This window comes from Carettochelys insculpta, chromosome 5 (assembly GCF_033958435.1).
Source record: "Carettochelys insculpta isolate YL-2023 chromosome 5, ASM3395843v1, whole genome shotgun sequence".
Lineage (NCBI taxonomy): Eukaryota > Metazoa > Chordata > Testudines > Carettochelyidae > Carettochelys > Carettochelys insculpta.
Window position 1 is genome coordinate 85,257,523 of NC_134141.1, and position 14,408 is coordinate 85,271,930.

Here is a 14,408-nt window from a genome sequence, read left to right on the forward strand (position 1 = left end):
GGTGGGCCGCGAACCCCATCGGCCCCTGGACCCCCTGCCCCCCCAGGTGTGGGATCCCCGGCGGGGAGGGGGTGGAATGCTGGTAGCACCAGCAAATATTGCCACTAGGTGGGCCTGGTGCGGGCAGAGGGGGTAGGCTTGGTGGGGGCAGAGGGAGCAGGCTCAGCAGAGGCAGAGGGAGCAGGGCCAGCAGGGGGAGATGCCGGGGTGGGGCAGGAGGTGGGCCACAGTGGCCATGTGCTCCCGCACAGCGTGGCCAATGCCCTCAAGGGTGTCCAGCAGTCTATCCCAGGCTGCCCTCCGCCACTCCTTGTCGGCCCGGGCGAGCTGGAGGTGCTCCTTGGCCTGGCGCTGGGTGGCTGGGTCTTCCTTGGCCCTCTGCAGGGCCCTCCGGCCACGGCCCCAATGGCGCGCTGCCTGGGGTGGAGTTTGGACACCTCCAATGGTTGCGGGTGGGCTCTCCACGATGAGGGATGGCACGGGGCTCTCCTGGCCCACGGATGGTGTGGCTGTGTGGAGAGGAGGAGAGCATGTCAGTAGTGTGCCCCGGACAGAGGGGACCACCTGTGGCCACGCGCCTGAGCCCACCCCATGGGGCCCCTGCCCCCACACCCCTCCAAGGGACACCGACCCCTCCAGGGAGCACTGACTGGCCCCGCCCCCCCCCGGGACCAGGCCTCCCAGCCTGGGTGTGATTCCAGGGGTCTCTCCTGCAGGTGGTCCTTCCCAGCCTGCAGTGTGAGGGCCCCGACTGCCATCCAGCACCAACCAGCCACGACCCCTGCGTGGCTTACGGCGCTGTCCACTGGGGGCGGGTGCTGGGCCTCGCTGGTGTGGCACCGCGGGGTGCCGCATCCCATGTGGGGGCTGGCCTGTGTGAAGCCCGGGACCACTGCTTCTGTGTATAGGCACCCAGTCGCTGCGTCGCCCCCACCCTGTGGAGTAGGTTTGCGCCTCTCCCTGGATGTACCTGAGGGTCCCTCGGCAATATCTGGAGATGTCCGGCCCTCGGTCGCCCAGCTGGAGGAGCGGGAGGGGATCACAATGGTCAGCTCCCCCTCCTCGCTCGACCAGTCCGTGGTCCCCTCGCCCTTCTGGGTCCCTGATCCGGGCTGCTCCTCCTCCGGCTGCAGCTCCTCCCTGGAGGTGTCCAGGAAAGCCATGGCGGGGGGTGAACTCTCCTGGGGCCCCAGGATGCTCCGTAGCTCCCTGTAGAAGAGGCACATCGCTGGTCCTGCCCCGGAGCATCCAGCCTGGTCCCTGGACTGGGCATATCCCTGGCGCAGTTCTTTTACTTTGGAGCGTACCTGCTCTGCTGTGCGCTCCGGGTGGCCCCTGGTGTGGAGGCCCATTGCCAGGCAGACGAAGGCTGTGGCATTGCACCACTTTATGCCCACGTGGCGCAGGACCTCCTCGTCCTGCCAGAGGCCGAGGAGGTCCTGCAGCTCCCGCTCCATCCAGGAAGGAGCCCTTTTTTTTTCTCCCCCTGGGAGCCTTGCGGGGGCTCGGAGGGGGGGCCGTGGGCTTGCGGGGGGCTGGCTGCTGGCCATGAGGGTGCCGGAGCGTCAGGCTGGAGCACGTGTGCAGGCTGCTCCTAGCACGCTCTCAGCTTCCTGCCACGGGTTTCCCGTGTGCGTGCGGCTTTAAGGCAGCCAAATGCAGGGACAATAGAGCCCTGCTGCTGCCAGCTGCAGCAGCCCCGCGCTCCAGCTCATCCGTGCCATGGCAGACCTGTATTTTGAAAGAGTGGACTGTGGAGCGTCTACACATGTATTCTTTTCATTTATTATTTCGAAAGGGAGTGATCTTCCTGATATGGGATGGGGGTTCATATTTCGAAGTGTGCACCCCGTTCTTTTGATTTTCTTTCGAAAGACAATTTTACACGTGTGGATGCTCCTCCTGCTCTTTCGTAAAAGGGCCATTTATTTCGAAGTTTTTTGCACATGTACACAGCTTAGGAGTGGTTTCAGTGATGGAAGACAGATATAACTTCCTCCTTTTTGAGAACAGAGAGTAATCAGAAATGGTCAGATCTACCCAAAAATGCACGGCACCAGATGGGAAGGTAATGTGTCAAGTGAAGCCAGGAGATGTGTTGAATTCCCTCAGCAGTGTCTGTCAGCTTATCTCCTATGAATTTGTAGCAATAAAGTAAAACTGATTGTACCAGCAGAAATTCTGAGATGGGAGGAGGTCAGTACCAAAAGGCATCCTCTTTTGAAAATAAGCTGGTTTTATACATATATGACAGGGCAAGGATAATTTACATCTCCAAGTGCCAGCACTTTTGAATCTGCCCCATCATTTCGACTAACACTTTTTTCATTTTTTGTCCTCAGTTTGTTTGGGTTTCCTACAGCTATAATTGCCCTGGCATGAAAATGCTGTACTAATCTGTACATATACATGTACAGTTCTTGGCTACATAAGGCTCCAAAAGAACCATATTCAATCATGAATGAGAGATCTTTGTCAATAATATTGGACTTGAGTTACTGAGCAGTGTGACTATTGCTTGCTTTTGTGTTTATAGAAGTATTCATGTTTTTATGGCTAGACTGAGTTTATTTAAATTGAAAAGGAAATATTTTCTTACCTACAAATAGTTTGTTTTTATGATCTGGTATATCACAGATAATGACTGAAAGCATCCTGAAAGGTACATATGTCAAAAGTTGAGAACCACTACTTTCAGTCTTGAATTACGTAGTATCCTAAAACCATTTTCTCAATTTGTATTTTCCAGAAGGAGGTACTGAAGTATATTACTTTGCAATATATCAGAGTAATAATTGCACAGATTAGAGGAGTGATTAAAATTGAACTTGAATTCATATCTACCTTCATCTTTTGGGTTTCTTAATTCAAACAGCAACAGTTTTTTCTGCTTCTGTTCTATATCTTGTAATGTTGCAATGATGGACTCATGCTATCAAATACAAACATTGTCAATTTTACTGTTATAGACGTATAGACAAGGTTTTGTGCACTAAACCTAAGCAAGCTGAACCCAAATTTTGTGGCAATATTCCTGTCTTCCAGAGCCCACTGACATGGTTGCTTCATTTTAAATAGAGAAAAGAGAGGTTTATAATTAAATATGAAAATGAACCAGTATGTAACTGGTACAGCAATCCATGTGCTTTATTTTGATATTTAATTCAGTCTGTCTAATCCTTTCCCACATTTACACTTTTGTTATGCCAAAGATTTCTGTAATGACAAGCCTAACTGCATGACAGAAGCTGTCAGGGTAAAGCTGAAGATTTTGACAGCTGGGATGGGGCAGCTGGGCTTTCTGGCACTTATGGAAAAGTGGGAGGCAGTTGAGATAAGCACATTAGCAGATAGCTTCTGTTACAATGATAAGCAGTGAAATAATTAATATTGATATTCAGAGCCATTTTTTAGGATTTCTGCAGATTTGGGAGCAGAACACTGGACCAATTTACATTCAGTTAATGTTTTCAAAGTTTCTTGTGCAACCACATGGTCCAGAATTTTCTGTTTAATGAAAAGTTTTGTTTCTTCAGCACAATATGAGAGTTTTCACAAACAACTGCAGAGGCAATGGAATGCAAGGGACACTAGGTATTGATAGTTTAAAGAAAGGCATTTCCATCACATCTGGGGCTGCCAATTGAGGTGCCACAGGTATTTTCTATAAAAATAAAAACAAAAATAAAAATGAAGGAGGTATTTATCATTTCTTCCAATTAACTTGATTGCCAAGTCATTGCTCCTCAAAAGGGTCACTTTGGAAATTCTGGTGAGAGACTTCATGGATCCTGGCACTCTCCATCCACATGAATTATGTGACTATTAAGGTAGTATGCTAATTGTACAGGAAGTATAGATGCACAGCAGTCTTGAACAGAAACAGATGGGGATCGCTTGTACAGACTGAACTTATCTTTACTGTGCTTCACACTTAGTTTCAGAACATGCTGCTGCTCTCAGCATGTACTTCAGGGATTATTTATCTAAACACATGGTGTAATTACAATATTCAATCAACACATGATTATATACAGAATAGAAATGTACAGCACTGTAAAGCAATATTTTAAAAACTCCACATCTATACTTACTGTGCCACATTTTTCTCTGGTCATATTTTGGCGCAAAACTAATGGAACATCAGCCTTTTTACAGCAATCATAACAAGTTTGTGTTGCTCTTCTTGACCTACGAGGACCTACATCTTCCCTCCCCAATTAAGAAAACAAATATAATTTAAAAACAATTATGGAAATATATGTATAAAACCAATGTAATACAATGGATGCCAATCATTCAAATTACTACGACTCAAAGACAGACCATGATATAAATAAAACATTGTGTATGCAAATGAAATCAAATCAAGTTGGCTAAATACTATATTTTGAAGACTGCATTTAAGTATAAAACCCATGAAGACATTATTCCAGTACTATATGGAAACACTACGAGCTTGTCTGAGGGAAATACAGAAAAGCAACAAAATTTAAAGGCCCAAACAGGTCCTTTGCATAGCTGCACTGACTTTACCAGGAAAGAATTTGCACCACACATTCTACTATCTTAATGATATAGATAAATAACTATCAAGGATATACTACCACTAGAAAATGCCTATCCCTGGCATGAAACAATCAAGCCAACTTGCACCATTTTTGTGTATGTTTATTTCCTTGACTCTAGGCTGTAAATCTGTGATTAATATTATGAAATAGCCAACATACCAGTAACCTCAGTTGTTTCATAAGCAATTTCACTGTCAAGAGCACAGTAAGCCTTAAGCAATTCCTCCATTTTATCATTGCGTGCTTCAGCCAAAGCATTTTTCCCATACTTGTCCTTTTCATTTGGGTTTGCTCCATGATGTAGTAGAATCTCGACTGCCTGAAATACAGTTCATTACTATCATCATCATAGTAGCCCCTAAAATGTACTAGATTCTGTGCAAATAAGATGACAGTTCCTGTTCTGACAAATTAACACTCTAACAAGCAAAATAAACATATCAGGGAGAAAAAAGAGAGATACAACAATCTAGTTAACAAGTATCTTTGGCGTTTATCTGCTTAGTTCCAAGACTTATTCAGGCCGAACCTCTCTGACGTGGCACCCTCAGGACCTACCAGTGCTGGAAGAGAAAATTTGTTGGACTACAGGAGGGTAATATTGTCTTAGCAGCTTTACCAACACCTCCACTGCTTACTGGGCTCTTAGAAGATATTTATGTGTAAATTACAGCTAAATAATAGCACAGAACGCTGAAAGTCAGAACTGGTGACTGAAAACAAACTTTACGGGACCACAGGAAATTGGCCACACCCATGATAAATAGTCATCTGGCTAACTAAAATCATGCCAGATTATGAATGTTGTCAGTTGAAAGAGTTCCAGTTTAGAGAGGTTCAACCTGTACTTTTAATTTTGTATTTATTAAGTATATGGCTCATTCCTAATTGCCTGCTTAGCTTGTCATCTCCATAGTGTCACTATTAGCAACTCATTTCCATGCTGTTACTGGGAATCATAAATCAGTTCCAAATTAACACTCTCTAATAAATATCAAATAACCATTCTGGATAAATATAAACAAAATGTAGAAAATAAGTGGATTTTTGTTGATCTATGATATGTGATGGTGACTGGGCCCCCAATTCTACAAATACCTATGCACATGCCTAATTTTAAACAAACAACTAGTCCCATTGAAGTTAGGGGGACCATTTAAGTATTTAAAATTAAGTGGTACATGTTTCAGAGAGTTAGCCATGTTAGTTTGTATCTTCAAAAACAACAAGAAGTCCTGTGTCCCTTTATAGACTAACAGATATTTTGGAGCAGAAGCTTTCATGGGCAAAGACACACTTGGGCAGATGCATCCACATCTCCTAGAACTTTCCCACAAAAGCTTCTGCTCCAAAATATCTGTTAGTCTATAAGGTGCCATGGGACTTCTTGTTGTTTTTGGTACATGTTTATATATAAACTTTTCATATTTATTCTTCTTATTTTTCTGTCTGATTCTTCCTGCTCCACCATTCATGCCAGTGAAATCATCTCCTTAATTTTTATTGTCTAGTTGCAGAGAATATGAAAGAAATGAAAGACCTACTCTAGTTACTAACTGGTGAAAGGGTGTGCATGTTTGAGTCAGTCGGGTATCATTTCTCTAGCTTCAGCTTCATGGAAGTCCCTTTGCAAAAATAGCATTGATTTTAAATGCCTAATGCAAGTCTACAGATGTATATTATTAATAATTTTGGATTTAGTTAATTAAGCCGTCATGTTCATTTGTATGCATAACTGTTCTATCTGCATGCCCATAATTGAAAATCTGGACCAAGCATGGTAGTGTGAATAGAATTATACCTTGAAACAATTGCCAGAAACAGCATCATGTAGTGGCAAAGTCCCATCCAGACTTTTGCTATTAACATCAGCACCAGCTTTTAGTAACTCTACAATCACCTCAGTAAATCCCCTGTTGGAAGCTTCATGAAGTGCTGTCCAGCCTAGTAAAACAAAATCAAAATTTAGGTTGCAATTTGGATGTCTTAAAAACTCACATAGATCACAACTGATAATTATACACTTTTTTTGTTTTCAATCTGATAACTGTGTCAGACTTTGTTTATAATAAATCTGAAACAAAAAATTGCTCTGAAACAACAGCGGAATAATTGGGCTCGATATTTCTTTGAGCAGAGTATTGGACTAGATGATCTCCTGAAGTCTCTTCCAACCCTAATCTGCCATGATCTATATAAAATTGCCTCAGGTGCTGGTCAACATATTGCACGTTAGTGTGAAAAGAGTCATATGTATCACCTGAAAGACTGCACACCCAAATTAAAAGATAGCAATGGCATAGCAAAGTAATTCTTGCTACTACCTTGTTCAATAATGCATGAAGCAATAATAAAGACAAGTTATTTTCTGAAACATCTTCATTATATTCTTTCAAGAGGTTTTTAAGAAAGTCTTGTCTTGTAACTGAATAAACTAATTGAAACTGAACAACTAGAGGATCACCAAAGAAGTAATTTTAAAACATCCAAACCTGCATTATCCTTTAGATTCACACACACTCCAGATGCTATAAGATTTTTCACTAACGATAAATCTCCCTTCTTAGCAGCCAGATGCAGGCGACTTTCCCCTTTGGAATTTCTCTTTTTTATCCCAGCTCTTGTAATGGGGGTAGGTTGAGCAAATGCAGCTATTATCTCTTCTCTGCTATGTAATGAAGATTCTAGAAACATATTGAACATCAAATTTCTCATTAGAAAACTGGGCCAAGCTTCTGTCTTACTTTAAATAGTGTAACTCTAGGCAACTTCATTATCTTAATTATTTATTATTTGACAGCACAAAAAAGTAATAAAGATCCAAGTACACATGGAATGTGGCCCAAGGAGTTTACAATCTACTACCAGACAATTTGCAATAAGGATGCAACAGGGTGAAGACTGAAGAAGAAAACTACATGGTGTGGCAAAGCTTGGGCTTTGCTGCAGGGCTATTTCTGGGTGGCTAGTGCTTGCCTCACAGGCTTGCTGTGGGCCTTAAGATAGCCTCTCCTCCTTTACTAGAGGCAAGGGTCACAGCCTACTGAGCCACCTTTATCACAGGCCAGTCAATGGACCTGAAATGAGACACCTCTCTAGATCTCTTCTCCCTGCTCAGTATCTTCTTTCTGGTACCTGAGCTCATTCTTCTTGCTTCTCTCCAGCATACCTCCTCACTCCCAGTCCTTCGCTCTCCCATCCTGTCTGAAGGGAAGCCTTTTAACCTAGCTCCAATAGGTTCTTGTTAGGCTGAAGCACAGTGAACAGCCACTTTTCTCTCTTGCTTCAAGCTTGCTCTTGACTGGCTTTAGGTGCCTGTCAGATTGTGCTGCAGTAGGCCCTGTCCTGGGCACTCAGCGAACAGGAAACTATTCACCAACTGGCCAGTATATTTGCTCCTGCCTGGTGCTCCTGTAGCAAACCAGTCTGAGTCTGCCACAATAGTTATTGAGCATGCCCACATAGTATAGCAACAGGAAAGTTGGCACATTTCTTTGCAGACTCCTCCTCAGTGCCCAGGACTGATTTCAGTGGATGCTATTACTTGCTTGGACTTCATCTTCTCTAGGTAGAAATGGGAAGGAAGCTGCGTAGGGTACTGAGAGGAGCACTGACAGTTTCTCAGATGACACATTGTGACAATCTACACTGTTATATTCATGATGTGAAGTATCATTTAAAAACTCATAGTCTGCTGAACTATCAGCCTGTATGTAAAGCTCTAATTTTCTACTGTTTAATATTGCTGTAACATGTCCCAGAGATAGGCAGGCCCCAACCAGTTCTTCAGAGACCATGACATTAGTCCTCCCAGCCATATATCAGCATAAAGAACTAGACAAACACCTAGCTAAACAGCATTTACTTGAAAGTTATATTATATTATAAATGTAAATGTAAAATAATTTCCTTGACTGCTTTGAACTTACTTCATATTTACATTGGTGTAACTGAACTAAAATAGTATATATTGTCTTTGTGTATTACCTATAAAAGACAGTACAATAATAGTGTGAAACACACAGATTTAGCTTTGTGCAAATTGCACTATACCTTTCATACTAGGTATAATAATGAAGAAAATGCACTATATTTGAAAAGGATGCAAAATCTATATTATAATTTAGTCTGCTACTGTACATCCAAATATGCAATTTGTGGTAAAAATCTGTGATCATATTCTGCTCTGATTTTTATTCCATGTGATCCCATTGACTTCTAGACAGGGCATAACTCTCCCAAAAGAACATTCTAAGGAAAACAAGGTCAATGTCTTGAAAACAATAAATATAGATCTCAAGACTATGGCACTTAAAGATTTGCACAACCAAGGTAGTTAGGTCAGCAGGCTCTCGGATGCTCATCATATCCTTTTCCTCCTTCTAAAAACCCCAAGCTTCAAAACAATTACTATTTACCCACAAAAGTAACTGGCAAGATGAACAAATCCATATAAAAATCACAGAGATTTTCTCATTTAGAACACCAATTTCAGCAACGATTACTTGAAACAATTTATTCTCCTTTTACCATGCATGTGAATCATCAGACACCATATCTCTAACACCTCCTGTTCCCATCAGAGAGTCTGTTTTAGTACCTCTAGTTATGAGCATCCTGCCCAGCAGTTGCCACCCAATGTCCATAACTTGACCACTGTTCCCTTTGATAGCATATATTAGGTTCTTCTTTTCTCCTGGAGGACCTGCATTTGCAGCGTTCCTCTGAAGTGCAAATTCTTGAACCTTGTGTACAGAACTGCAAGTCTCTGAATTGTGGATGTTCCAACTTTCTTTATAGGTCAAATTGGAAAAAAGGTTTGTAATATCCTTTCAAGCTCTCTCCTGAAAAGAAGGTGTGCTCATCTGAGATGCCAAAATTAGATGTCCACTGTTGTAGATGGTGAAGAAATTCAAACTAAGGCAAGATCTACTCTACTGGGCTCCTTGGATTTGGCTTTTTCTACATGATTGGACTAGACCCCTGGCCTGTGCTAATCCCTTGTTTTGCTTTCTCCTCAATTACTCTTCAGTTTCCTTCATTCCTAGGGATGGACTCCTTCTTGACAGAGAGGAAAAAATAATAAATGGTGGTACTCCCTCAAGTGCCACTTGCTCATGATGCAACCATGAGCTGCAAGTCATAGTAAATTAGCAATACTGGCACTTACATGAGCATTACTGAGTATATGAAGAGTTAACACTCCTTAGAGATGGATGGGTCAAAACACACACCAATCTGCACTATTGTTTCTTGCTCTCTGCAAACTCAGGTGCATATCATTGCATCAGCTGCACTTGATTCACATTATATAAGCAGTCTTAAAGGCTGGGGAACTTCTTTTTCAAAATGAAAGCTGAGTTTCTGGGGCACACAATGGCAGCTTGTGTCAAACACCCCTTCAATTCAACCCTTTGTTTTGAGGTATCTTAGCCTAAAAGATTCTGGCTCTGAACTCCCAAATCAATAATCTGCTCTCTAATTTCTGCTTCCTCCTTAAGCTCTTGGGAGGATGTCCAAGGGAGTCTTTAGAGAAGTAGACAAAAGATAAAAAAACAGCCCATTAAGCTAATGGGTCTTATCACTGGCTGCAAATAAACACAACTAATAGTGACAATTTCCAGTAAAGTTATCACACCCAAGTCTTCTTTATGTTTGCTAAAAAATATTGCAGCAGCATGACAAAGAACTGTTAGACTACTCCAAGAACAAGATTCTCTCTGGAGTTCACCCTCAGGTGTGTTGTGAGTGGGAAAGGGCAGGAACTTGGCCAACATAGCATTCACATTGTTGGATGATTTTTTGGACTGTTTTCTATGAAATTTTGTGTGCATGCAATTCTTCTAGTATTAAAATCATATCAAATGTAAAAAGCAGCTTCAAAAATCTTCAACCATCCAAAGAAGACAGATGATTCTCATCAGAAATTTTATGCTAGATCTGTGCTAGCTGGCATCCAGTGTCTGTACGCTGCATGCTTACTGTAAATGTAGATAAGCCTTTTAAGAGAACTCTTTTTCGTGTAAAAAGTAAGCACCAACACAATAAAAAGGTACTTGAAATTTTGTTAATTCTTTTAGCTTTGTCAGTAAAAATATTTAAGTGCTTACTCCCCAATAGATACAAAACTATCAAAAAAACACTGGCAATGGTTCACACACTTGGCATTTGTTGAATAGGATATATGTTTTATACATTATGTTTAGTTTTCTAAAGTAACATCTACACTACAGGGAAGATGGACCATACTGTGGTTGATCTTCCGGACTTTGATTTAGTGCTCCTAGTGGGGAGATGCTGAATTGAATTTACTGGGTGCCCCTGTCAACCACGGTACTCCTGCCCCTCCTGTTAGGAGTAAGGGAAGTCTGGGAGTTCAGGCTCCTATTGATCTCCTTTAGTGGAGACGGCATAGAAACCCAAACTTAAGTATGTTGACTTTAGCTACATAATTAACGTAGCTGAAATTACATACCTTAATTCAACCTTCCCCTGTACTGTAGACCTACCCTCGGTCACTTATTATAATTTACCAAGCCATCTTCCTATACATCTTGAAAAATAAACATATCTGTATAAAAAATATGAACAACTCACCTGATTGCTCAGACATTTCCTGTTCTGCTGTCTGACTGAACTGTGATAGATTAGGTGAATGACTGTAATTGCCATATAAATCTGTATTTTGGCTGGTCTCCTGAGGGTCCTGTCTTATTATTTTAGTTTGGATTGTTTCTGTTTCAAGTATTTGTAACATTATAGGGGTCTTATTCACTGCTATTCCTTCAACTTCATTTGTTTCTATGCAACACAGTCCAGTGCTTTGCTCTCCACTTCTCTCAGCAGTTCTTCCCTCATCTGTTTGTTGAACAAAAGGATTTGAATTATATGTGCTACAACACTGATGACTTTCAGAAACATTAGTTCTATTAACTGATGATGAAAATGAATGCCAAAATGTTTATGTAGTATAGGCAAAGTACTTCTATGATATAATTATTAAACCTTTGAAAATATTTTTGCATTCTGAACATTTTTTTCAATGTTCAGTATGTAATAAAAATTATAAAAATTTAATCGATAAGGATCAAAATTTCTTCCATGAAAATGTGGTGTTTTTCTATGGCTTCTCTTTAAAGAAAAAAATGTAATGTATAGTGCTTAAAAATTTCTTCATTTACATTACTTTAGTTAATATCAGTTTTACTGTTATATTTTGTTAATAACACAATAACTAATATGGTCTTGGCTGAAAAAATGGCCAATTAATTTTGCAACCCTGACAATTTTCCTGAAATGCAATTCTTATGTTAGCCTTTTGGGTAAGCTATTGTATATTCTGACCACATTATGCTGCTCTAAAAGGTCTATCACATGCTACAACACAACGTCAGAGAATGTCTAAGAATTTTTTTTTAAATAAAGCTTTTCACCTGTTTCTTGGGAAGTTTCCTGCTCTGTTTCTTGGGTCCGTTGAGATGGATGAAGTGAATCCTTGTTCATAAAACTAGTGGAATACAAATCTGCATCCAAACTGATTTCCTGAAGGGCCTGCCCCTTTCTTTTCACTTGAAATGCTTCTTTTTCACGTGGCTGTAAAGCTGTAGCTGTGTTAATTTCTGAATTCATTTCATCTGCAATTTTCTCATTGTAACCTCTTCCAGTGCTCTCTTGTGCACTGAGCACCATCCTCATTCCCTCATCTGTTTGATGAGCAAAAGAAGTCAGCACACTGATGCTAAAGTTCTCCAAACTCTGAGAATCACTAACTTCATTAACAACTGCTGAAAAGTCATGCAATGAAAATGTTTCCGTACTTGTCTGAAGTGCTTGTACAGTACAGTTATCTACATCTTTAGAGATATTTTCATAAATGTTTTGACTTTCCTTTTCAGTATATTCTTCAGGTAGAACGGTATCGCCTGAATCAATAAGGTTTACAGTTTCCTGTGGTGAAAGTGTAATTAGGCTTCCTGGTTCTAACTGGCTTCCCTGTAAAGAAATATCTTCAAAAAGCTGTAAAGAGTTTTTAAAACTTTGTTCCTCCTCATTAACTTTGCCATTGATAGAGACAGATTTAATTTGATCTTCGGAGGTTTCAGAATGAAGAAACTGGTCTGGTAATCTATTATTCTGAGTGTAAATGACATTTTCTTCAATAGAGTGGATGCCACTAGTTGTCTCAGCTGAATTCAGATTCTTGTCACCCATGCCAGCATCTTTTTTGTGATTAAGACAATGATGCTCATGATCTTGATTCACAAAACATTGCTCTGCAGGCACAAGAGGCACACAGCTTTCTTCACACAAAGGAAGTACTGAGTGAGAATCAAGTTCTGTTAACTCAACATTCTCAGAATACTCTGTTGATGATTTTATTACAGGACTTGAGGATTCAGTACACAGTAAGCTAGTTACCTGGTCTGTTGTTATTAATGAAGGTTCTTTACTTCCACAAGCCTTCTCCTTTGCTTCTGAAACTGAGGTATCACTATTACATAAATCACATTCTTTTTCCATCTTTGTCTGTTTGGTTATGCCGGGATTTTCCCTTGTTTCACAAATTTTATCTGAACTGTAATTACAACGTGCAGAGGACCTTGTTATTCGTTTTGAAAAATTGGTATTAACTGTGAACCCACTGTTATTATGTCCAACATAAAAGTCATTTGTTTTGTGTCTTCTATTTCTTGTTTTGTCTTGGGATGAATCTGGAGGAGATATATTTGTCTTGTACTCACTGACATTCTCAGTAGATACAATCCTTTCTACAGTCCCTGATGATTTCTTTGTCTGCATTGGAATCAATATTGTATCTTTTAAATATTTTTCTTTCAATAATCTATGATCCTGAAATACTCTGGAGATGGAACCTTTGACATTTCTTATTGCATTCTCTTTACTACTTTGTTCAAAGTTGATAAACCCTTTCTCTGATGTATTATTATTACCAACATCTGAATTCTGAACTGTGATACCTGAATGTACTTCCAACTACAAAATCAAAATATATAATTAACCTTAAATTCCGGTAGACTGCTTTACTGTATTTCATTCTGGGTTGCTGATTCAACTGTACAATCAATACAAGAAGTCACAAAATGTGGTAGGCCTCAACTGCACCTCTCCTATTATTTTACACCTAGAAATCTGCCTGAAGCAGCAATACAACAAAGACTAAACTAAATGTCGAAAGCATCAATAATATGTTTTTTTTCCAAATATAGGGAATATTTTTGTGTTTATGATACTATAATCAATAAAATAAAAAACAGTGTTTAAGATGTAAGTTAATCTTAGAACAAATGGAAACACATATTCCAATGCTACATTTCTGAGAATGGTGGTTTCTACCAAATTACATGGTAAATTACATGAGCATTTACGACAACACTTAAAATTATAGCAAGTAAGAAAAAAGGGTCTTGCCACACTTCATCATATGTTGCAGATATTATTAGTTATGAAATGTGTAATATGTACTGTTTTTGAAGAGCATTTCAGAAATGCTCTACTTTTTTTATTACACTTTATTGCAGAATGTCACATGAATTACTATTCACCACCAAATAACAATGATTATTCCTTAAACAAATAAAAAAGTTACCTGACGTTGGTCTGTGTCATTTATTTCTTGAGCATTTGATACACTCTCTACATCCTTTTTAGCTGAAAGTAAAACCACAGATTGTAAGGATCAATATCAAAAGAAAATTACAATTTGAGGGTATGCAAGAAAAATCAGACTTGTGAAAGCGGTAGTGTAGTCTGGAAAGGTTGAGAACCATTGTACTAGAGAATTCAGTGTCTTACATCAAAGCCCTTTCCCCTTTAATC

The 14,408-nt window shown here is 40.3% G+C and overlaps 1 protein-coding gene across 1 annotated transcript in view; it reads right to left on the bottom strand.

The window, feature by feature from the left end:
* The window catches only part of ANKRD31 (ankyrin repeat domain 31), a 97,102-nt gene that overhangs the window by 30,377 nt on the left and 52,317 nt on the right, over nt 1-14,408 (bottom strand). The window contains exons 13-20 of the mRNA XM_074994238.1: nt 14,179-14,240; nt 12,005-13,565; nt 11,169-11,429; nt 7,064-7,255; nt 6,373-6,515; nt 4,731-4,890; nt 4,095-4,201; nt 2,845-2,932 (exon numbers count right to left, since the gene is read on the bottom strand). Coding sequence (XP_074850339.1) covers nt 2,845-2,932; nt 4,095-4,201; nt 4,731-4,890; nt 6,373-6,515; nt 7,064-7,255; nt 11,169-11,429; nt 12,005-13,565; nt 14,179-14,240 — 2,574 coding nt within the window. The remainder of the gene's footprint in view (nt 1-2,844; nt 2,933-4,094; nt 4,202-4,730; nt 4,891-6,372; nt 6,516-7,063; nt 7,256-11,168; nt 11,430-12,004; nt 13,566-14,178; nt 14,241-14,408) is intronic.